This window comes from Eleutherodactylus coqui, chromosome 6 (assembly GCF_035609145.1).
Source record: "Eleutherodactylus coqui strain aEleCoq1 chromosome 6, aEleCoq1.hap1, whole genome shotgun sequence".
In the NCBI taxonomy this organism is placed as follows: domain Eukaryota; kingdom Metazoa; phylum Chordata; class Amphibia; order Anura; family Eleutherodactylidae; genus Eleutherodactylus; species Eleutherodactylus coqui.
Window position 1 is genome coordinate 32,716,243 of NC_089842.1, and position 24,460 is coordinate 32,740,702.

The 24,460-nt window shown below is 46.0% G+C and overlaps 2 protein-coding genes across 2 annotated transcripts in view; both read left to right on the forward strand.

Annotated features, from left to right (window-relative positions):
- The window catches only part of LOC136632018 (NACHT, LRR and PYD domains-containing protein 3-like), a 1,080,175-nt gene that overhangs the window by 50,660 nt on the left and 1,005,055 nt on the right, over positions 1 to 24,460 (forward strand). The gene's annotated exons all lie outside the window — the stretch shown is intronic.
- LOC136632017 (NACHT, LRR and PYD domains-containing protein 12-like) overlaps positions 5,246 to 24,460 on the forward strand; it is a 242,528-nt gene continuing 223,313 nt past the window's right edge. The window contains exons 1-2 of the mRNA XM_066606553.1: positions 5,246 to 5,264; positions 11,858 to 12,027. Of these exons, the coding sequence (XP_066462650.1) occupies positions 5,246 to 5,264; positions 11,858 to 12,027 (189 nt within the window). The remainder of the gene's footprint in view (positions 5,265 to 11,857; positions 12,028 to 24,460) is intronic.

Genomic DNA, 24,460 nt, shown 5'->3' on the forward strand with positions numbered 1-24,460 from the left:
ATATAGTATTTTTTTTCCAATTTTTGGGAAAAAGCCCATTGCCTATATAGCCTGTATATGGATTTCCCTGTTGGAGGATGACTGTGGTTATTGAAAGCACAGTGCAGCCAGAAAAAATTATGCACAAGGCTGGGTATTAATGAGCGACTACTACCCCCAGCAGACACGCAGTAAACTGTAGACGGTCACAGGCTTAGCTGGGTAATAATGAGCGACTACTACCCCCAGCACACACGCAGTAAACTGAAGACGGTCACAGGCAGCCCAAATATAGTATTTTTTTCCAATTTTTGGGAAAAAGCCTACTGCCTATATAGCCTGTATATGGATTTCTCTGTTGGAGGATGAGTGTGGTTATTGAAAGCACAGTGCAGCCAGAAAAAATGATGCGCAAGGCTGCAGTAACACCTAGCTGGGTAATAGTGAGCGACTACTACCCCCAACAGACACGCAGTAAACTGAACAAGGTCACAGGCAGCCCAAAGATATTTTTTTGAAAAAGCCCACTGCCTATATAGTCAGTATATCTCTTTCCCTGTACCACTGTCCCTGCCTCACCAGTACTGCCCCTATACTCAGTAAAATGACTGCAGACTGAGGACGCTATGGTCTGCACGCCCGATATACAAAAAAAAAAAATGTGCAAAACTGCTAAAAGCAGCCTCAACAGTACTGCACACGGTCAGATGTGGCCCTAAGAAGGACCGTTGGGGTTCTTGAAGACGAAGATAACAGCCTAACACCCTCCCTATAGCAGCTACAGCAGGACGGCACTTTCCCTAATGTCTCTCAGCGTGCATCTGTGGCGAGCCGCGGCCGGCCCCAGTTTATATACTCGGGTGTCACCTGATCTCCCCAGCCACTCACTGCAGGGGGGTGGGATAGGGCTGGAACTTCACAGGAGGAAGTTGTAATGCCTTCCCTGTGTTTCTATTGGCCAGAAAATGGCGCAAACTTTTCTGGGAAGAAAATGGAAGTGACTCGAACACCGCGTGGTGCTCGTCTTGAGTAACGAACATCTCGAGTACCCTAATGCTCGAACGAGCATCAAGCTCGGACGAGTGCGCTCGCTCCTCTCTAATAAACAATATTAACAAGGTTAAGCTGGATGTTTTCTAAAAACACGGATCATTCACAAAAACATGGCTACGTTATAATCATGGTTTAGACCTCTCGGGGTCATAGTGTTCAATGTAAATATCCATCGTAACTCTTTCTTCATCAGTGCTCTCACTCTATTGCCCCCTCTAATCGTATCCGGGACAGAATCTATGACGCGGAATTTTAATTGGCTAACACTATGACCCATGTTGTGAAAATGGCGCGGCACCGGAAGGTCAAGCTTTTTTGTGCGTCTGGAGCTTTTATGACTAGAGATTCTGCTCCTCACCTCTTGTGTAGTCTCCCCGACATACTGAAGCCCACATGGGCAAGTCATTAGATATACTACATATGTTGACACGCAGGAATAACGACCCTAGATACGGTAACAAGTGCCCATTTGGGAATGGTAAAATTTGTCACCCTTCACAATATTGACACAGCTTGAACAATTCAAGCATGGATAGTTTCCTAGCCTAGTCGGGAGAAACGTTCTGTTTTATTTTGTTACCTTTGTAAAACTCCGAATAAACCAACCTATAGCGTAAATTGGGACATCTTCTGTAAGACATAATAGGTAAATGATGAAAATCATCCACATTGGGGCTAGTTGTACAATCGGCCAATGTTTCTTCAAGATCGCTGAAATACGTTTACTTGCGGGACAATATGTAGATATAAACGATATACGGCTCTGGTTGTTAATTTTATGCTTTATAGTCAGGAGTGTATCCCTGGACATTAGTCTGGCCTTCTGCATCTTATCCCTAATTATTGTCTCTGGGTACCCCCTCCTCAAGAATTTCTCACACATTTGTGTAAGTCGGTCATCGAGAAATTCATCATCCGTAATACGTTTCACCCATAACAGTTGGCTCCATGGAAGGGATCCAGTGTTGTTCGAGGGTGAAAACTATTATAGGCCAACATGTTGTTCCGATCAGTGGGTTTCGTATATAGATCCGTTTTGAAGCCCTGATCAGTTTTAATGACGAGGACATCTAGAAATTCAATATTGCTTTCAGAGTATTTCAATGTGAACTGGAGTTCCGGACGTACACTATTAATTTCTTTATGAAAGGAATTTAATTCCTCCACTGTATCAGCCCATACTACAAAGATATCATCGATGTATCGGAGCCAGGAGACCGTCAGGGGCCAATAGGTCGACGTATAGACATGGGTGTCCTCCAATGCTTCTTCATTGGAATTTGCAGTGCATTCGGCAGAGTTGAGAGAAAGAGCTGCTTATATAGGGAAAGTGTTTGATTAGGAAATTGTCTTCAAGAACCCCAACCGTCCTTCTTAGGGCTACTCCTCATCGTGTGTATTACAGTTGTGGCTGGCTGGGAGCAGTAGTGCACCAATGTTTTTTTTTTTTTTTTTAAATATATATCTCCTGGCCCACTGCAGATCATTGCAACTATACCATTCTTTGTGTACAGTGCCTTAGGCAGAGGGCTGGCTCTCATCGCTTAACAGATCTCTAATGTTTCCTGCAGAGAAAACAAAAGATCTCAGCAGCACACCTTCAGCCCAACAGGCTCACAAGTAGGGAGAAGAGGGTGGAATATGGCGTCAAGCCAATGGATGCACGCTCACCTGGGGGATCCGGACTTCAAAGATCCCAATATAGCATAGAGAAAGTGTGTATGGAGAGCAGCATCAAATAGAAGCTATTTCAAAAAGACATCCTGGAATCTTCAGGGAATCCAAATCCAATTTTCATCTTTATTGGGTTAAAAACTCCATCAGCATAGACAACAAAACTTGCGACGTTTCGTCTTATAGAGGACTTTGTCAAGCATGGCTTTGACAAAGTCCTCTATAGGACGAAACGTCGCAAGTTTTGTTGTCTATGCTGATGGAGTTTTTAACCCAATAAAGATGAAAATTGGATTTGGATTCCCTGAAGATTCCAGGATGTCTTTTTGAAATAGCTTCCATTTGATGCTGCTCTCCATACACACTTACTCTAATGTTTCCTGGGACACTGCTGTTCATTGCAGCTATACTGTCCTATGTGTGCTGTGCCTTGGGCAGAGGACTCACACTCATCGCTAAATAGTATGCAAATATTTCCTGGCCCACTCCAGATCATTGCAGCTATAAGGTCCTATGTGTGCAGTGCCTTAGGCAGAGGGCTCATTCTCATCGCTAAACAGTACTCTAATATTTCCTGGGACACTGCAGATCATTGCAGCTAAACCGTTCTATGTGTGCAGTGCCTTCGGCAGAGGGCTCGCTCTTATTGCTAAATGGAACGCAAATATTTCCTGGCCCACTTCTAAACAGAATTTCACATATACCATTCTATGTGTTGGGTGAAGTAGCTGCAGTTATCATCACTATCCACTGGCTGTATAGCTTTCTACCCCTGGGCAGAAAGCTTTGCACAATACCCTTTCCTTGGGAGCGGTGACATTGCCACAGTTATTAGCACAGTTCACTGCCTGTATAGCTTTCTGCCCCTGGGCAGAGCGTAGCACAATACCCTCTTCTTGGGTGCTGTAAAGTTGCCCCTGTTATTAGCACTGTTCACTGGCTGTATAGCTTTATGCCCCTGGGCAGAGCATCGCACAATACCCTTTCCTTGGGTGTGGTGAAGTTGCCACAGTTATGAGCACTATCCACTGGCTTTTTTTTTCTCCCACTCCATACAGCCTCTCTATTATATACAAGTCTCTGTGAGCAGTAAATGACCCCTCGGTATCAGTGCAAGACAGCGGTTTCATTTTTTCCGGTCACCGCATAGAGCCTCCAGTATCTACAAGTCTCTGTGTGCGGTAAAATAGCCACAGTTCTCAGTACTATACGGTGGGGTAATTTATTTTGGCCCTGCTCTATCCTTAATCCAACATGATGAGAAGTGGGGGTAAGGGTCGAGGATGTGGACGCGGCCGCGGGTGTCCAAGCGAGGGTTTGGGTACAGGATGAGGTCCTGGGCGGGGTGCATCACAGCCGGCTGCTGAGGGATTAGGAGAGCGCCAAGTCCCTACGCTTCCCAGCTTTCTATCACAATTTGCGGGTCTGCATGGTAGAGCTTTATTACAAACAGAGCAGTGCAAGCAGGTCCTGTCGTGGATGGCAGATAATGCGTCCAGCAATGTATCGAACCCCCAGTCTACTACACAGTCCACTACTCCCGGCCTAGGGACTGCACCTCTGAATCCTTTGGCTGCTCCTCCTTCCACCCAGCCTCGTCACTCTAGGAAAATGAAAGATTCTGAGCAGGCAGACTCCCAGGAACTGTTCTCAGGTCCCAGAGTGGGAAACGGTTCCTCTCATCTGAGGAGTTTGTCGTGACCGATGCCCAACCTTTGGAAAGTTCAGGGGTCCAGATGATGAGGCTGGGGACTTCTGGCAACTGTCTCAAGAGCTTTTTGTGGATGAGGATGATGAGACACAGTTGTCTGTCAGTGAGGTAGTAGTAAGGGCAGTAAGTCTAAGGAAGGAGCGCACAGAGGATTTCGGAGGAAGAGCTGCTGGACGATGAGGTGACTGACCTCGCCTGGCTTGCTAAGCCTACTGAAGACAGGGCTTCAGAGGGGGAGGCAAGTGCAGGACAGGTTGGAAAAGGCAGTGGAGTGGCCAGGGGGAGAGGCAGGGCCAGATCAAAGAATCCCCCAACTGTTTCCCACAGCACCCCTTCGCGGCAAGCCTCCGTACAGAGGGCTAGATGTTGAAAGGTGTGGATGTTTTTCAGTGAGAGCGTGGGCGACCGACGAACAGTGGTGTGCAACCTGTGCCACACAAAGATCAACCGGGGAGCCACCACAACCAGACTCTCCACCACCAGCATGCGCAGGCATATGATGGCCAAGCAACCCACAAAGTGGTACGAAGGCCATTCACCGCCTACGGGTCATACCAATGCCTCGTCCCCTGTGCCACAGATCCAATCCTCCTCCCAGGACACAGGCACGAGCGTCTCCGGGCCTGCACCCAAACCCTCACCTCCACAGTCCTCCACGGCCTCTAGCAATGTCTCCCAGCGCAGTGTTCAGCTGTCGCTAACACAAGCGTTGGAGCGAAAGTGCAAATACACCGCCACCCACCCGCATGCACAAGCTTTAAACGTGCACATTAATGCCTGGAAATGCTGCCGTACCGGCTTGTGGAAATGGAGGCTTTCAAAAACATGATGGCGGTGGTGGTCCCACGCTACTCGGTCCCTAGTTGCTACTATTTTTCCCGGTGTGCCGTCCCAGCCCTACACCAGCACGTCTCCTGCAACATTACCCGTGCCCTCAACAACGCAGCTACTGGGAAGGTCCATTTAATGACGGACACATGGACAAGTACTGGTGGGCAGGGCCACTAAATCTTTCTGACGGCACATTGGGTGAACTTGGAGGAGGGGGGACCGAGTCAGAGTCTGGGACCGCTCAAGTGCCACCCAGACCAAGAATAGCAGGTCCTACCTTGGTGCTGGTATATGCGGCGTATTATGCCACCTCCTCCAAACCCTCTACTCCGCCACCTCCACCTCTCAATTATGAAGTGGGAGCACGTCGCCAGCAGTCCGTAGCGCGATATGGTAGCACAGCTGTGGGCAAGCATCAGCAAGCCGTGTTGAAACTAATCAGCTTAGGTGACAAGAGAGGCACACGGCCCCCGAGCTGTTACAGGGTCTGACGGAGCAGACTGACCTCTGGCTTCCGTCGCTGAGCCTTCAACTGGGCATGGTCGTGTGTGAAAATGGACATAACCTGCTGGCGGCTTTGCAGCTTGGCAGCCTCACATACGTGCCATGCCTGGTGCATGTCTTTAATCTGGTGGTTCAGCGGTTTTTGAAAAACTACCCCCACTTGTCCGACCTTCTCGGCAAGGTGCGCCGCGTGTGCGCACATTTCCGCAAGTCTACCACGGAGGATGCTACCCTCAGGACACTGCAACGCCCATTTCAGCTGCCAGAGCACCGACTGCTGTGCGAAATGCCCACGCACTGGAATTCTATGCTGCACATGTTGGCCAGGCTGTACGAGCAGCGTAGAGCAATTGTGGAATACCAGCTACAACATGGGCGGCGGAGTGGTAGTCAGCCTCCGCAGTTCTTTACAGAGGAGTGGGCATGGATGGCCGACATCTGCCAGGTCTTCTGAAACTTTGAGGAGTCTATCCAGATGGTGCGCGGCGATGCAGCCATCATTAGCGTTACCATCCTGCTGCTTTGCCTGCTGAGAACTTCGCAGCTAAGCATAAAGGCCGACGCTTTGCGGTTAGAAGAGGAGACAGGGGATGACAGTATGTCGCTTAATAGGAAGACCACCCTCACGTCTATCTCAGCAGGTTTTGGATGCTAAACTTCCCATCTGACAGCGTTAGCAGTAGAAGACGCTGTTCAGAGGGCCAACTAGCAGGGGAGGTGCGGGGATCAGGCAGCATGTCCAGCGTAGGCAGGGGAACACTCTCCAAGGCCTTTGCCAGTTTTATGGCTCCCCAGCAAGACTGTGTCGCCACTCCCCAGTCAAGACTGAGTCGGAGGGAGCACTGTAAAAAGATGGAGAGGGAGTACAAAGCTGACCATACCACCATCCTACGGGATCCCTCTGCTTCATACAACTATTGGTTGTCAAAGCTGGACACGTGGCACAAACTTGCGCTGTACGCCCTGGAGGTGCTGGCCTGCCCTGCCACTAGCGTCTTGTCAGAGAGGGTGTTTAGTGCTGCTGGGGTGGATCATCCTCTATCACCCCCAAAAAGGGGAGAATTAGCTTAGTGTATCCCTCTCGGATATTACTCTTCCTCCTCCTACTCCTCCTTCTCCTAAAACAGCATGTCATCATGGTGAACTGCCAATGTCTATGTGGCCCAAAAGGCTCGGTTTAAAAGTTAAACTTAATCCAATTTTATTTTGGAGGGCTGCCTCCAGGCTCTGTTACAAATTAAGCAATAATGAGCTATATCTTTTAAAAATGTTACAGGGGTTCGCCACAGTCTTGCCACTGAAAGGTTGCTAGGGTCCGCCTATACAGTTGCTACTGAAAGGTTTGAGGGGTTCGTGTATACATTAGCTGCAGAAATGTTACAGGGGTCTGCCTAAACTCTTGCTACAGAAATGTTACTGGGGTTCGCTTATACTCTTGCTACAGAAATGTTACTGGGGTCCGCCTATACTCTTGCTACTGAAAGGTTTGAGGGGTTCACCTATACCAGTGATGGCGAACCTTTTAGAGACCAAGTGCCCAAACTGCAACCCAAAACCCACTTATTTATCGCAATATGTCAACACATCGGGGGGCGGGACTTATCACGACGTATAATTTTACCCCTGTCATTATAATAAGGACGGGGCTGCTTCAAAATAGACATGGCACAGCTTTTGACTGCTTTTTAGATTCAGAAATGCTGCGGAATTTGCCATGGTAATTACTGCAATGTGTAAACATACCCCAGCGGTAATAGTGACACCCCACAGTGGCCCCAGCGGTAATAGTGACACCCCACAGTGGCCCCAGCGGTAATAGTGACAGCCCGCGGCGGCCCCCAGCGGTAATTGTGACAGCCCGCGGCGGCCCTAGCGGTAATAGTGACAGCCAACGGTGGCCCCAGCGGTAATATTTACATCCCACGTTGGCCCCAGCGGTAATATTGACATCCCACAATGGCCCCAGCGGTAATATTGACATCCCACGGTGGCTCCAGTGGTAAGTGACACCCAACAGCGGCCCGCAGTAATAATAGCACCCCATCCCCACTGAGACCGATATACATACCACATCCTCCTCTACTCACCGCAGCTGCTAGCGCTGATCCCAGCTACACACTGTGACATAAGTGTGTGCTGTCGGACGCCTTTGGTACTGGTGTTCTAGCAGCAGCATGTGCCAAGCTTTTTGCCTGGCCTCCAGGGTTATGCCAGTGCCCCCACACTCATGCCACAGTGCTCCCAGCCACCCTCGCTGGTGACACTGGGCTGTCACTATTACTGTTTGGGCCGCCATGGGGTGTCCCTATTACCGCTGGGGCCGATGTGGGGTGTCATTATTACCGCTGGGGTATGTTTACACGTCGCAGTAATTACCATGGCAAATTACGCAGCATTTCTGCATCCAAAAAGCAGTTAAAAACTGAACCATGTCTATTTTTTTTCAAGCGGCCCCGTCCTTATTATAATGACAGGGGTAAAATTATACGTTGTGAAAGGCCCCGACCCCGATGTTTTGGCACTTTGCGATAAATAAGTGGCTTTTGGGTTGCAGTTTGGGCACTTGGTCTCCAAAAGGTTCGCCATCACTGGCCTATGCACTTGCTACAGAAGTGTTACTGGGGTCCGCCTATACTCCTGCTACTGAAAGGTTTGAGGCGCTTGCCTATTCTCTTGCTACAGAAATTTTACAGGGGTCTGCCTATACTCTTGCTACTGACAGGTTTGAGCGGTTCACCTATCCCCTTGCTACAGAAATGTTACAGGGGTTTGCCTACAGTCTTGCTACAGAAAGTTTGCTGGGGTCTGCCTATACACTTGCTACTGAAAGGTTTGAGGGGTTCGCCTATACACTTGTTACAGAAATGTTACTGGGGTCTGCCTATACACTTGCTACAGAAATGTTACTGGGAACCGCCTATACACTTGCTACAGAAATGTTACTGGGGTCCGCCTATACACTTGCTACAGAAATGTTACTGGGGTTCGCCTATACTCTTGCTAAAGAAATGTTACTGAGGTTCGCCTATACTCTTGCTACAGAAATGTTACTGGGGTCCGCCTATACTCTTGCTACAGAAAGGTTTGAGTGGTTCACCTATCCACTTGCTACTGAAATGTTACAGGGGTTCGCCTACAGTCTTGCTACAGAAATGTTACAGGGGTCCGCCTATACACTTGCTACTGAAAGGTTTGAGGAGTTCGCCAATACACTAGCTACAGAAATGTTGCAGGCATCCGCCTATACTCTTGCTACAGAAATGTTACTGGGGTCCACCTATACTCTTGCTACAGAAATGTTAATGGGGTCCGCCTATAAACTTGCTACTGAAAGGTTTGAGGGGTTCGCCTACAGTCTTGCTACAGAAATGTTACAGCGGTCCGCCTATACACTTACTACAGAAATGTTACTGGGGTCTGCCTATACACTTGCTACTGAAAGATTTGAGGGGTTTACCTACAGTCTTCCTACAGAAATGTTACTGGGGTCCGCCTATACACTTGCTACTGAAAGATTTGAGGGGTTTACCTACAGTCTTCCTACAGAAATGTTACTGCGGTCCACCTATACACTTGCTACTGAAAGGTTTGAGGGGTTCGCCTATAGACTTGCTACAGAAATGTTACAGGGGTCTGCCTATACTCTTGCTACAGAAATGTTACTGGGGTCCGCCTTTACACTTGCTACTGAAAGGTTTGAGGGGTTCGCCTATATACTTGCTACAGAAATGTTACAGGGGTTCGCCTATAGTCTTGCTACAGAAATGTTACTGGTGTCCACCTATACTCTTGCTACAGAAATGTTGCAGGGGTCCGCCTATACACTTGCTACTAAAAGGTTGTAGGGATCCACCTATACACTTGCTAATAAAAGGTTGGAGGGGTCCGACTATACTCTTGCAACAGAAAAGTTTTAGGGGTCCGACTATACTGTGGGTGCACAAAGGTTTCCCATAGTGATGTTCGGCTGCCTGACCCATGCACAGAATGAAGTGTGTGGGGGGGACACATGGATTTCCCATAGCTATGTAACTCATGGCACCTTGGGTAACACAAGGTGGAGGCTGGGACCAAGCCTGACCCAGGGCCTGCTCACGTGCTTCCCACACAGAGTATTGCCGGTCCCACCTCGGTCATGGTTTCTCGGCCTTATTATGGCACCTCCTCCTCCTGCTTGGGGTCTGGGGATCAGCGCTGGGCAACATGCATTTGCTCTCATGCTACCACAGTTATCTGAGACACTGGTTTGGACCAAACTAAAGAAGCATTACTGAATTAATGAGACGTTCACAGCTGTACTAGCATCTGAGTCCGTTTTATGCCCACGATTGCTGAGGGTGTGGGCAAAGGCCAAGGTCCTGGGAGGGAAGAATCAATTGCGCCAGGTTTGGCCTGTGTAACTTCTTTGTGGTTCATCCAGTCTTTACAGTGTTGAAAGCAACCGCAACTGATTTAAAGAGACGTTCACAGCTGTACTAGCATCCCAGTTTTATGCCCACGATTGCTGAGGGTGTGGGCCGAGGCTGAGGTCCTTGGAGGGGTGAAACTCTGCCATGTTTGGGCACTCTGATTTCTTCATGTGTAATACCATCTTTGAGTTCCCTTGGCTTGCCTAAGCTGTGGGTGCACAAAGACTTGCCATTGCGTTGTTTTACCTGTCTGGTACAAATACACTGACCGACTTGGGTAGGTTGCAGATGGCTGTCCCATTGCAGTGTCTTACTTATCTGGCACAAATACACTGACTGACTAGGGCAGAAATGTGGGCCGAGGCCGTTGGCGGGGTGAAACTCTGCCATGTTTGGGCACTCTGATTTCTTCCTGAGTAATACCATCTTTGTGCACCCACAGCATAGGTGAGCCCAAGGAACTCAAAGACTTCCCATTGCGGTGTTGAGCGATCTGACACCTACACAGAATGAATTGTGTGGGGAAACATGGATTTCCCATTGCTATCTAACTCATGGCACCTTGGGTCACAGATGGTGGAGGCTGGGACCGAGCCTGACCCTGGGCCCACTCACGTGCTTCCCACACAGAGTATTGCTGCATTGTGAAGATGTGTAGAAGTGCTGGCAACTGAGTCCCCTTTATGCCCACGTTTGCGGCTCCTGACAATTTTGTGATAGAGGTGGCACTGGATTAGAATGATAATCGTATGTTAATTTATCATCAATTCTCATCAGCATTGTGGGCTATCACCCACACTTTCATAGAGGGTTGGTGCCTGGCCCTGTCAACCCTCTGCAGTGTGTTTCCGGTTCCTTCTCATTGCAGACTCACTTATAAATCGACATGAGGGTGGTGTGACTATGAAGCGAGCGTGTGGCATTAGGCCAGCTGAACGCTGCGCTGGGAAAATTTTGTGTGCGCTGTGGACGCAGGGTCATGCAGGGGTTGGACAGCAATGCCAGCATGCAACCCAAGAGAAGAGGCAGCGGTGTCACCCGCAGGCAGTGATTGTCCTTTGTTGCAGGTAGTGTGGTGCTTAGCTAAGATGTGCCAGCGCGTGTGCCTTGCTAATGAGGGTTTGTCCCAAGTAAATTGTTAGGCTCTTGCTCCCATTTTGGCTTAATAGTGGGACCTGGGAGCCTCAGATGCAGTCATGCATGCTGCCCCTGCCGTACCCTATCCGCTTCTGTGGTGTTTCCATGACTTTCTGTTGTTTTCTGGTGTTTCACAAGTCATCACCTATGTGGAGCATCGGTCCCATACAAAAATGCTTGAGTCCCCCATTGATTTCAATGGGGTTTGTTACTCGAAACGAGTTCGACTTGAGCAACGAGCACCCGAGCATTTTGGTGCTCACTCATCTCTAATTAATGAGTGATTTTTGTGTATTTACACTGAACAATTATTGCTCAAATTCATTTGTTTAAATGAATTTTGAGTGATAATCATCCCGTGTAAATGGCCCATAAGATGTGCTGCTTATCTGCATGTATTCAAGGATCAAAGAAGAAATATCCCATGTAATTACCTTCTAGTTGTGCTGCTAAGTTACAAGGGATTTCTCACAAGTGGACATGAATATTATACATGAGATGCCGCCAGTCCACTGCAGGTTCTTGAAGACGTCATTCTTGTGTCTCCTTCATTTCCTAGATGATGATGATGAGACCTGGTGGTTTCACCAACAGTTTGGTCATATTGAAGACCATGTAGTGAGGATGATACATAAATATTTTCAAGATGATCTGCACCACATTGTGGGGAACTTGCATCCTATTTCTCTCTTGGATCAACTGAGGTCCCGAAATATCCCTGATGTTGAGGTGAGAGGAGATGAACCACCGGTGTTATATACAAGAGTCCCATGTGTTATAGAAGCAGTTTAGTCCAGTGGCTGTCCTGCTGTCGCCGAGGGGCTGAGATACAATTGTGCTTCATATCACAAAGTAAGATGTCTATTTCCAGTTTAGTAGAAGGCAGCAGCTTATATTTAATGGAGAACACTCCAAAAGTTTATAACCCAGTCTAGGTGAAGTATTTAGCCCCTTCCTTGCACACATAATCACAAAGTGACAATAGAATGGTAGAAATCTTTGTAAATTTTCTTGAAAAATAAAGAACTAACATTTTGCATTGACATAAGTATTCACACCCTTTCGGATGACACTTTCCATTTAGCTCTGGAGCTCCCTGATTGGAGTCACCTGTGGTAAATTTAGTTGATTGGACATAAAAGATTCCCCCCCCCCCCCCCCGCCCTGTCTATATAAGGTCTCACGTCTCACAATGCATATCACAGCTAAAACCAAGGCGCAGGAAAGAGCTGCCTGTAGAGCTCAGTTGTGTGGAGGCAAGGATCTGGTGAAGGGTACATAAACATTTCTGCAGCACGAAAAGTTCCCAAGAGCCCAGCAGCCTCCATAATTCTTACATGGAAGAACAACCAGGACTCCCCCTAGAGCCGCCGACCCCCAAACTTAGGAGTATCGTACAATCATAGAATGGTAGAGTTGGAAGGGACCTCCAGGGTCATCGGGTCCAAGCCCTTGTTCAGTGCAGGATTTAATAAATCATCCCAGACAGATATTTGTTCAGCTTTTGTTTGAACATTTTCATTGAAGAAGAACTCACCACTTCCCATGGTAACCTTTTCCACTCATTGATCCCCCTCACTGTCAAAAAGTTTTTTCTGATATCTAATGTGTCTCATACCTTTCAGTTTCATCCCATTGCTTTTAGTCTTTCCTTGTGCAAATGAGAATAGGGCTGATCCCTCTGCAGTGTGACAACCTTTCAGATATTTGTAGACCGCTATTAAAGGGGTTGTCCCGCGATAGCAAGTGGGGTTAAGCACTTCTGTATGGCCATATTAATGCACTTTGTAATATACATCGTGCATTAAATATTGGCCATACAGAAGTTATACACTTACCCCCTCCCGGTGCTGGCGTCCCCGTCTCCATGGCGCCGACCGAAGCCTTCTCCCTGGATTAGACGCGCTTGCGCTGTCTGCCCTCTTCTGTCCAGCTCCGGCGTGCTCGCGCTGCAGAGGTCTTTTGTGCATGCCATCTCATTGTCAAATACCATTCTGTTAGTCACTGCCCACTGTGCAAGCTTTTCTAAATCTTTTTGAATACTCTCTCTCTTCCCTAGTGTTAGCTGTCCATCATAGCTTTGTCATCACCAAATTTGATCAATTCCCCATCAATTCCCTTCTCCAAAACATTTATAAAAATGTTGAACAACACCTAGGACAGATCCTTGTGGTACCCCACTTGATACAGTCTTCCACTTGGATGTCCAGCCATTTATGACCACTCTTTGAGTACAATCACTCAGCCAGTTCTGAATCTACCTAACAGTTGTCTTGTTAATCCCATATTTGGTCATTTTTTCAATACGTATAGTATGATATACTTTGTCAAATGCTTTACTAAGGTCAAGAAAAACTATATGCACCGCATTTCCCTGATCAACCTAGTCAGTAATACTATCATATGGGGGCGTGGCCTAACCACCATAGCTGGAAGTCGCACTACAGGCGAGCTCGCTGGAGATAAGTGCATAATTGTACAAATTAACACCTCGTTCACATACCTAAAGCAGAGAGAGTCACCGGAGGCCCTGAGGCAGAAAAGGGGAAGCTTAGAAACACCACCGCAGGTGAGGCCTAGCGGAACTTTCAGAGCCGGGGACTAAATTTCCGGCCGCACACAGCCGCAGCCGTCTGCATCACATCAAAAGACCCCGAAGTGCGCGTCCTACCGGGGAAACCTCCGGCCCCACCACCCGAAGCAGCCGAGCAACAGCAGGGCTAAAAGAGGAGCGGTAGAGGCCCAAAACAGCGGCAGGTGCGGGGGTCGAGCAGCAGATCCACGCACACAAGAAAGCAACCTACTCACCATAGCCTGCAGCTGACGGCAATCAGAGGCAGTATAGGTCCCAGGCCATCGGAAAACCTGCTAGCGACATCTTTCCCCCCTCCCTGCAGCTTGTGCTCTCACCAGGATGAGATAGCGTATACTCAAAGGCAGAGCAGACAGGCCTCACAGGGACAGCACAATCATCCACCTTGTGAACAACCCAGAGAGCCTGCTCTATATCTCCCACTGTGACCAGACTTTGCTAGCTGTGACCTACACAGTTTTACCTATTATATGGTGACGAACCACAATCCCAGATACCAGAAACAACTTTTGGCTCATTAACAGACCCACACCCCTTACCTATCGTGCCATGACACGAACACCTGCCAGGCTGACTTTAACGAGTTTAGGCAACATAAGTGGCACAGCAGATATGTTCTAAACAACCAGCAACGTTCGTGCCCTGCGCAGAAACAAGAGCCCTTAACAGATAACGAAATGGTTAAAACAGCAAAAGAAAAAGCCATCTACGTGGCCGGACAGCAGTCAACAACTAAAAAACAACCAGACCTACAACGTTACCTAAAACAAAAAGTGCTCAGTCCCCGGCGGGATCAACTAAAAAAAATCCTTTACCAACAACAGAAGACGAAAATTACTCAGCGTCAGACATGGAAAGTGATAATGAAGCAGAACTAAACAGTATGCATAGAGCAAGTATATCAAAGAACTTTCTTAAAAAGGCGTTAGCACAAGCTATTCATCCAGTCCTAAAAGAATTATCAGAGATCAAAACAGAAATACAACAGATCGGTAATAGAGTGGAAGATCTAGAGAATACATGCACGGACCTTATCACACAAACGACCTCTCCAACCATGTGGAAACACAGAGAGATCAAATCGACAGAGCTTTAACTCTGATTGAAGACCCAGGAGAATAGAAGTCGTAGACGCAATATCAGAATCAAAGGCCTGCCTGAATCTGTCACTCCTGAAGCTCTCAGAAACACAGCAGCGACCCTATTTTTAGACTTGCTGGGAGAGGAACATGCCAGACCGATCATCATTATAAAAAGAATACATAGAGCCCTCAGGCCCAAGCCAAGAGTGGGAGACCCACCTAAAGATATAATTTGCGGTCTCCTCTCTTTCAACAACACACAGGCAATATTAATGGCCTCCAGAGATAGAGGGCAAATAAAATATCAAGAAATCAACATCCAACTATATCAGGACTTAGCGCCTTCCACTCTTGCCAAAAGGAGACAGCTGAAACCACTCCTTGAGGCAATTAGAGCAAAAAATCTACAATACGCATGGTTATTTCCATTCGGACTGGCAGTCCTGAAAGACGGCAAACGAGTGACTATTCACACACCAGCGGACCCGGAGAAGGCCTGGAGTACGCTAGACATAACGCCAATACAGATACCCTCATGGATGCCTCTCGGCGAGAGAGAGACAAGCAAAAAAATAGAGAAACAGACACCTTGGAAAGAAATATCACGTTCCAGATCACCAAGAAACAGAAGAACCAGAGCAAGACTGGATTTCCAACAATCACGGCTTACAGAAACTCCTACTTCTCAAGATCCGTGAGAAAACATATGACACAGAAACACGGCTCGTCGATGGACCAGCTCAGCCCGATGCCGGCCCGCAGCCAAATAGACTCAACACCTATAATCTGATAGAAGGTCCTAATTGACTCTAACCACTGTATCACATCTCTCCACATCTCTCCATAGATTTGTTCTTCATAATTAAGGACTTCCTGAACACAATCACAAAGTGAATGGAGCCCTTACCCCAGAGAGATGATGAAACTTCAGTAATGGACTTAATCTACAACAGATGAGTACTACCTCACACCACATTTGCAGAGGTGTCCTACCAGGGACACATACATCTCCGCTCTCTCTGCCTCGGCCGGGCGGATTGGGCCCCTTCGGGGAAGGCCCTTAGGCCTCCCGCGGTGGGCCTGACCCCGCAACCGACCCTGTGGGAGTCTAACGGCAGAGTTGGCGAGCTGACATGTTGATACGTTAAAATGTTGAATCTATAGTTAGAGGAGGGCCTGGGCCCCCCCTTCCTCCTTACCTGGGGGGACAGACGGGCACACGCAGCTCATACTTCTTGTTGTCTTGGTTGGCTTATGAGTCGCGTTCACTATAGTGAGACTTGAACACAAACACGACTACATAAGAAATTACCTGTTGAGGAAAACATTAAAGGTTTATATAACCGCCTTCTGCACTAAGCAGGGCACTATATGTTTGGAACAAACCGCACTCTCCTGGCCACTGACAAACTTGTTGTCAGCCTGAAAAGTACCAATATTAATCCCCCTGGACTTTGTCCAAGGAGTTTCGTTACAAGACTTTGTTTTCACCACCCTCCCCCACTAATCCCTAAACCTAACAGAACCTAGTCCTAGAGAGCATCTACAATGTCTGATGAACCCATACCCACGCACAACATCCTAAAACCAGCCCCAATAGCAGACAAACTCAATATCACCACTTTAAATACCAAGGGGCTAAATTCACCGCAAAAGAGAAGCAGAGTACTATGGCTACTGAAAAAATTAAAAGCATCCCTAGTTTTCCTACAGGAGACCCATTTTAAAGGCAAAAACCCACCAAAGCTCTTAAAAAAAAAACATTCGATAAATGGCACTTTAGCAACCATCCCACAAGCGCATCTAAAGGGTTGCCATAGCGATCCACTCCACGATACCATTCATTCTAGAGAACAAATTAACAGATAACGGAGGAAGAATACTCTTCCTAAAGGGTAAGATATACTCAGAGACATACACACTGGCAAACCTATATGCCCCAAACAATAACCAGATCACATGGTTACTAGAAGCATTAGGTAAACTTAAACTTTTTGCGGAAGGCAAAATAATCATAGGTTCCGATCTCAATCTAACTTTAAATCCCACCCTCGACTCCTCCTCTGGGAAATCCCAAATACCTCAGAAAGTGAGGAAAAAACTGTTAAGCGCACTCCAAGATATCCAGGTAATAGATGTATGGAGAACCCTCAACCCATCAACCAAAGATTATTCTTTCTACTCACAGGTGCATAGATCACACCAAAGAATAGATTACATCCTCACTTCCTCAAACTTAATCCACCAAATAAAAAACCCAAATATAGGAAACATAACAGTCTCTGATCATGCACCAATTACAGCATCTCTGAGTAAAAGTTGGAGCTGGAAACTAAACGAATCACTACTAGACAACCAAGAAACAGTCAAAACTATATCAAATAATCTAGAACTCTTCTTTAAAGAAAACATCATGACTAGAGATGAGCGAGCATACTCGTCCGAGCTTGATACTCGTTCGAGTATTAGGGTGTTCGAGATGCTCGTTACTCGTAACGAGTACCACGCGGTGTTCGGGTTACTTTCATTTTCTTCCCTGAGAAATTTGCGCGCTTTTCTGGCCAATAGAAAGACAGGGAAGGCATTACAACTTCCCCCTGCAACGTTCAAGCCCTATACCACCCCCCTGCAGTGAGTGGCTGGCAAGATTAGGTGTCACCCAAGTATTAAAATCTGCCCTCCCGCGGCTCGCCACAGATGCATTCTGACATAAATCAGGGAAAGTGCTGCTGCTATAGGGAGACCGTTAGGAGTTATTTTAGGCTTCAAGAACCCCAACGGTCCTTCTTAGGCCATAGAAATCGCAGATTGCACCTATGTGCGATCTGCGATTTCTGTTCTCTTCTCTATATGCGCTCAATGGGGCCGGCGGCAGCAGCGCCGACCCCATTGAGAAGATATAGAAGACAAATCATTCTTCTCTGCCACAGCTGTAACAGCTGTGGCAGAGAAGAACGATGTTTGCCCATTGAATTCAATGGAGCCGGCAATACAGCAGGTTCCACTGAAAGCAATGGGCTGCCGGCGATCGCGGGATGAATTGTCGGGAAGGGCTTAAATATATAAGCCCTTCCCTGCAATTCATCCAGAAATGTGTTACAATAAAAATATATACCGGCGTATAAGGCGACGGGGCGTATAAGACGACCCCCCAACTGTCACCTTATACGCCGGGAATACAGTGGAGCAAAGAATAAAAATCATTACTCACTTCCACGGGCGTTCTGCGGTGCTGCTGCAGGCTGTCGCTCCCTCCTGGTCCCCGGCAGAGCATTGCTTTCTCTACGAAGGGCTTTAAATCCCCGCCTCCAGAAACACACGTGCCTTCAGCCAATCACAGCCAATGACAATGATGTCATTGAATGGCTGTGATTGGCTGAAGGCACGTGTGTTTCTGGAGGCGGGGATTCAACCACTGCGTCCAGAAAGCAATGCTCTGCCGGGGACCAGGAGGGAGCGACAGCCTGCAGGAGCACCGCAGAACGCCCGTGGAAGTGAGTAATGATTTTTATTCTTTGCTCCACTGTATTCCCGGCGTATAAGGTGACAGTTGGGGGGTCATCTTTTACGCCCCGTCACCTTATACACCGGTGTATATTTTTATTGTAACACATTTCTGGATAAATTGCAGGGAAGGGCTTATATATTTAAGCCCTTCCCGACAATTCATCCCGCAATCGCCGGCAGCCCATTGCTTTCAGTGGAACCTGCTGTATTGCCGGCTCCATTGAATTCAATGGGCAAACATCGTTCTTCTCTGCCACAGCTGTTACAGCTATGGCAGAGGAGAACGATCTTTATGCTGACAGTGCGGGGGGGGGGCACTCTTGCCGCTATTTTGGCTTAATAGTGGGACCTGGGAACTTGAGATGCAGCCCAACATGTAGCCCCTCGCCTTCCCTATCTGTTGCTGTGTCGTTCATCACTTTCTTGAATTGCCCAGATTTTCACAAACGAAAACCTTAGCGAGCATCGGCGATATACAAAAATGCTCGGGTCGCCCATTGACTTCAATGGGGTTCGTTACTCAAAACGAACCCTCGAGCATCGCGAAAAGTTTGTCCCGAGTAACGAGCACCCGAGCATTTTGGTGCTCGCTCATCTCTAATCATGACCCCAGAAAAACAGCCATTGGTCTGGCAGACCCGCAAGGCATACATCAGAGGCCTTTTCATAACCATGGGAGCAGCTCAGAAAAAACGTAATCAAAAAGAAATTGATGACATTGATGGCAAATCTCAACCCTAGAACAGCTAACAAAACAAAAAAGGCACAAGAGGCCCTAACTAAACTGACAGAGCTCAGAGAAAAACTGAGACATACTAAATAATAAGTTTGCAAAATCCTTACTTTATTTCAAACACCAACTCTATTCGCACGGCAATAAAGGAGGTAGATTAATGACCTCATTAATTAAAAAAACTAGAAGCAAAACAAATATTCATAGCATCGTAGACCGGGCAGGGGACATACATCACAGCTCCACTAAAATAGCACAGATTTTTCAGGAATTCTATACAGATTTATACAATTTGAATAAATCAGATAACCACAAAAGCGACGACAAAAAGAAAAAAACTGAAGACTTGCTCTCATCTCTAGCTCTCCCTTGCCTGAACCATGATGAGGCCACCGAGTTATTAAAACCTATATCACTAGAAGAACTAACAATAGTCTTAAACAGCTTCCCGTTACACAAAAGTCCCGGCCCCGATGGTTTCCCTCTGGCCTACTACAAAAAATTCCAAATAATAATTCTACCACAATTAGTCACTTCATTCAACGCCCTACTGAAGGGGGCACAATTGCCAAAACAGGCTCAAGAAGCCTTCATCACACTCATACATAAAGAGGGAAAAGATCCCCTCCAGTACGGCAGCTACAGGCCCATATCTCTTTTAAATCTAGACATCAAACTGTGGGCCAAATTACTATCCAGAAGAATTAACAAAGTCATCCCAAATTTAATTAACGAGGAACAATCTTGATTGGTGCAGGCCGAGAGGGAAAAGATAATTCGCTCCGCCTCCTGCATATAATAAGATACGCCCAAAACAAAAAAATCCCACTTATATTTCTAGGTATAGATGCTGGAAAAGCATTTGATAGGGTTTATTGGTCCTTCATGCAAGCTGTACTTGATAGATTTAAATTTCCACCCACACTAACCCAAGCCATATTTACATTATATTCAAACCCGCATGCGAAAATAAAAATTAACAAAATATTCTCCCCGCCCTTCACAATTACCAGCGGCACAAGACAGGGCTGCCCCCTCTCCCCCACCCTCTTTATTCTCTCTTTAGAGATACTACTACAAATGGTCAGACAGACCAATGAAATAAAGGGAATAGAGCTGAACCACCATTCAATTAAATCAGTAGCATTTGCAGATGCCATACTCTTCATCTTAACAAACCCAGAGAAGAGTCTTGACAAAATCAACAAAATACTACAAACATATGGTTCATTCTCAAATTTTAAAGTCAACATCTCCAAGTCTACTGTATTAAATATTACCCTGCCACCACCAGCTGTGGAAAAACTCAAAACATTCTCCCCCTTTAGCTGGACTGAAACCCACATAGAATACCTGGGGATCCTAATTACAAAAAAGCTTGAGAACCTATATAATAAAAACTTCATTCCCCTCTTAGAAGAAATAACAGCACTCCTACGAACATATGACTTGCCCTTTCTCACCTGGTTCGGCAGGAAAAACCTGATCCAAACATACATTGTTCCAAAGATTCTATATAAGCTGCAAATGATACCGATCTCTCTACCAAATTTTCTCTTTAAAAACATAAAATCAATTTTCTCTAGATTCCTTTGGAACAACAGAAGACCCAGGTTATCTCATGGACTGCTGGTCCAGAGAAGGGAGAAAGGAGGCATTAATCTACCTGACATGGCACAATACTACAAAGCAATCCAATTAAACAGATGGTTAGAACTAGTAAAACCCTCAAAAAGCCTAATTTGTAAGTGCGCTAGCGCAGGAATCCCATGGAACAACATTCCTAAAAGACTTATGGCATCTCCTACGCAAAAACTACAAAACGACCTCATATGACCCTCTGCTAAGAGGTGCATGTGAAACCTGGGACTCCTTGCAAGAGGACCTAGCCCCACATCCATTCCCCTTAGCACCTCTGTCGTTTATATCTGAGTATCTAGAAACTGAGCTGGATAAACATACAGAACAGATGTGGTCTACCCTCAATAAACTTACTATAGCAGACCTCTGGTCGCATCGTGCTAACAAAGGCACACAGCTCACCGAAACACTATTAACACAAACACAATGCCCCCGTCTCAACTATCTGCAAACTCTACACTTATCCAAAACCATAGACAACTTCAATAAAACGTTTCCATCCTCTCGCCTCTTAACCGAACTCGAGCGAATAGTGACAGCACAAAGTACCATTAGTAGGAAACTCGCACTCCTCAAGAAAAAAATTGTCACATGTCAAGACACAACAAGACCTACATTCATTAGATCCTGGGAAATGGAGCTTAAGATACAGTTGTCAGACAAAGAAGTGAAATCAATCCTGAGCAGCTCGCACGGCTACTCCAGGTGCATCAAAATACAAGAAAACCATTACAAACTAATAACACGTTGATACAAAACACCAGAATGGCTCTATGCCTATAAACTCACAAACTCCAACAAATGCTGGCGATGCAATGAACACATAGGCTCACTAGTACACATCTGGTGGTCCTGCCCTTTAATAAGACCTTTCTGGAACCAGATTAAAACTAAAATAAAAGAAGTAACCAACAGCTCCTTTAATCTTCATGCAGAGCACATATTTCTAGCTAAACCATCAGAAGATTACAGACCCTCTAAATTAAATTTAACTACACACCTTATCACGGCAGCTAAAACCCTAATATCTCTGGCATGGCTCAAACCACAGGCTCCAACCTTCGAGCAATGGATAACTAAGGTCAACAAAATCCGTAGATTTGAAGAGCTAACAAGCTGGTCAAGTAGGACACACGAACAATTCCAGAAAACGTGGGAGAACTGGCCAGGAAATTCTCCTACACTACCTAATTAAATCCATAACTGAACAAGATCCTAACCTCACACACATCAGAGTAGCCCAAAATTGTGAAGCGCAATCCTCTCCTCTTAAGGACAACAAATACTTGAACCTGACATAAATGCTTCTACGAGTGTTGCGCAGTCAGACATAAACACAAAAGATGCTTCTCTCCCCCCTTCCCCCGCAACCTTCCCTCTTCTACCCTAGCCCCCTCCCTCCCCTTAATATTTGGAAAAAATTTTGTTGTAAAGCACTGTTCAACTATAACTTGGCATAATAATTGTATGTAACAAACAGTTGATCTTCTTTCCGTATCCAACTATATGAATAAAATAAAGAATGAGAAAAAAAAAAGTAATCCTATCATAGAAGGAAATTAGATTAGTCTGGCATGACTTGTTTGTTACAAACCCATGCTGGCTCTGGTCAATTACTCCATTTCCATCCAAGTACTTGCATATATGCTGTTTAATAATTTGTTCAAAGATCTTTTCCGGTATAGAAGTCAGGCTCACGGGCCTGTAGTTTTCCACCTTCTTTCTTGAAGATAGGGACAACATTTGCCCTTTTCTATTCTTCTGGGACTTCTCCTGTTCTCTAGGAATTTTCAAAAATTATAGCGAGTGGTTCAGCAATTACCTCTGCTGCTTCCTTTAGTATCCTAGGACGTAATTCATCTGGACTTTGAGACTTGAATTAATTTAAGTTAGCTAAGTGTTCCCTTACCATCTCTCTGCTTACAGACAGCCTGCATTCTTTTATTCCCCCAATAGCACAGGGAAGATCGGTTGATGTTCCATCTGCTTTCTGAGACAAAACAAGAATTTAAAAGTTCTGCCTTCTCAGCATCATTCTTAACCAATTCACCACCATTTTCATCAAGCAAGCATCCTATAACATCTTTGACTTTTCTTTTGCTTTTGACATACCCCCCAAATACTTTTGTATTGCTTTTGGTCCCTGTTGCAAGCCTCAATTCATTATTAGCTTTAGCTTTTCTGACACTTGCCCTACAGTTTCTGCAGACAGCATTATGTTCTTCTTTAGATATGTTCCCCTCTTTCCATTTGATAAACCTATTTTTCTTTGTTTGTAACATGTGTGCAAGTTCTGCATTCATCCATCCTGGTTTCTTTAAATGCTTCCCATTCTTCCTTCTTTTAGGGATTGTTAACAATTGTGGTTGATCACCGAGACAGAATAAATTCCCTAAGAAAAATGTGACCCTATCACCGAGGGAACAATAAACTTAAAATATAACCTTTATTCTTCAATAAACTAAAATGCGTGAAGGCCTTGTTATTTCATTTTTGATAAAACCTCTATTAAATTGTTTATCAGTCACAATTGGTTCTTGTTATCACTGCTGTAATTTCTGAGTGTATCTGTCACTGTTTAAATCTATCCCAGCTTTAGCCAATGATAGTGCTCTATTGCATTTGTAATTTCTGATACCCTCAAATATAGTTTCAGCGCTAGGTAGTGTGCACCGTAGCTTAGAAATAAACATGTATTCTGTGACCCCTATGATTTATAAAGGGGTCACCTATACCATCCACTGTAGGTTATTCGGGTGGTATTAATAACACATGCATATCGCCAGGTCTACAGAGAGGATAGACGATCTTTCTCGTATTCAGGCAACACTCTACCTATAGAGCCCAGCATATATACACATGGCTAATTAACAGCCAGTGCACTATCTGGTTCTGTAATGTGAACCAATTAGAATAATTATAAAACCGAAGGGAACAGTCAGTCTAGTTATGATGTACTGACTATCCTCAATTTTAATGGCAAAAAAACTGGCGCCTTAACTGCTCTTTTTTAGCAGTGAGCACAGGCACCGTAACCACTCACTCTGTTGTGCTTATTAAAGTGAAGTGGGTTGACAGAACCAATGTATATTTTATATTGCTAGTTCAGGTCAACCAACACCACTTATTTACTTCTAAGCACAAAGGGTAGACTAATTCTCGCACATACAGAGACTCCTTTTGATTATTAACAGGGTCTCATGTGTGCTTGCCCCCCCCCTTTCTTTTCACAGGGAAAAGGGGGATATTAGTCACCCACAATAACAGGGATGTATTAGAGTCAGATGGCCCAGTTTTAAAGTACCATCTATGGCAAGTTGACTCTAACTACTAACCCTGATACTACTCTATTAGCCCCATCAACGCGTTTCAACAGTTATATATGCATAACTGTATCATCAGGATGGTTTGTATGGGTATACGTGCAGACAGCCTGACGGCTGTGTTCAAATGAGCAGCATTGGTAAGTATGCCTCGGAGTGAGGCTTATATATCCAAGGCTCCGCCTCCCTTCCCAGGGGGCACGTTCCGGCCAGCCAATAGGCATGCTGTAAGTCCCCCGCTGTCATCCGGGTAGACGCGATGTACCGGCGTCTATGCGCATGC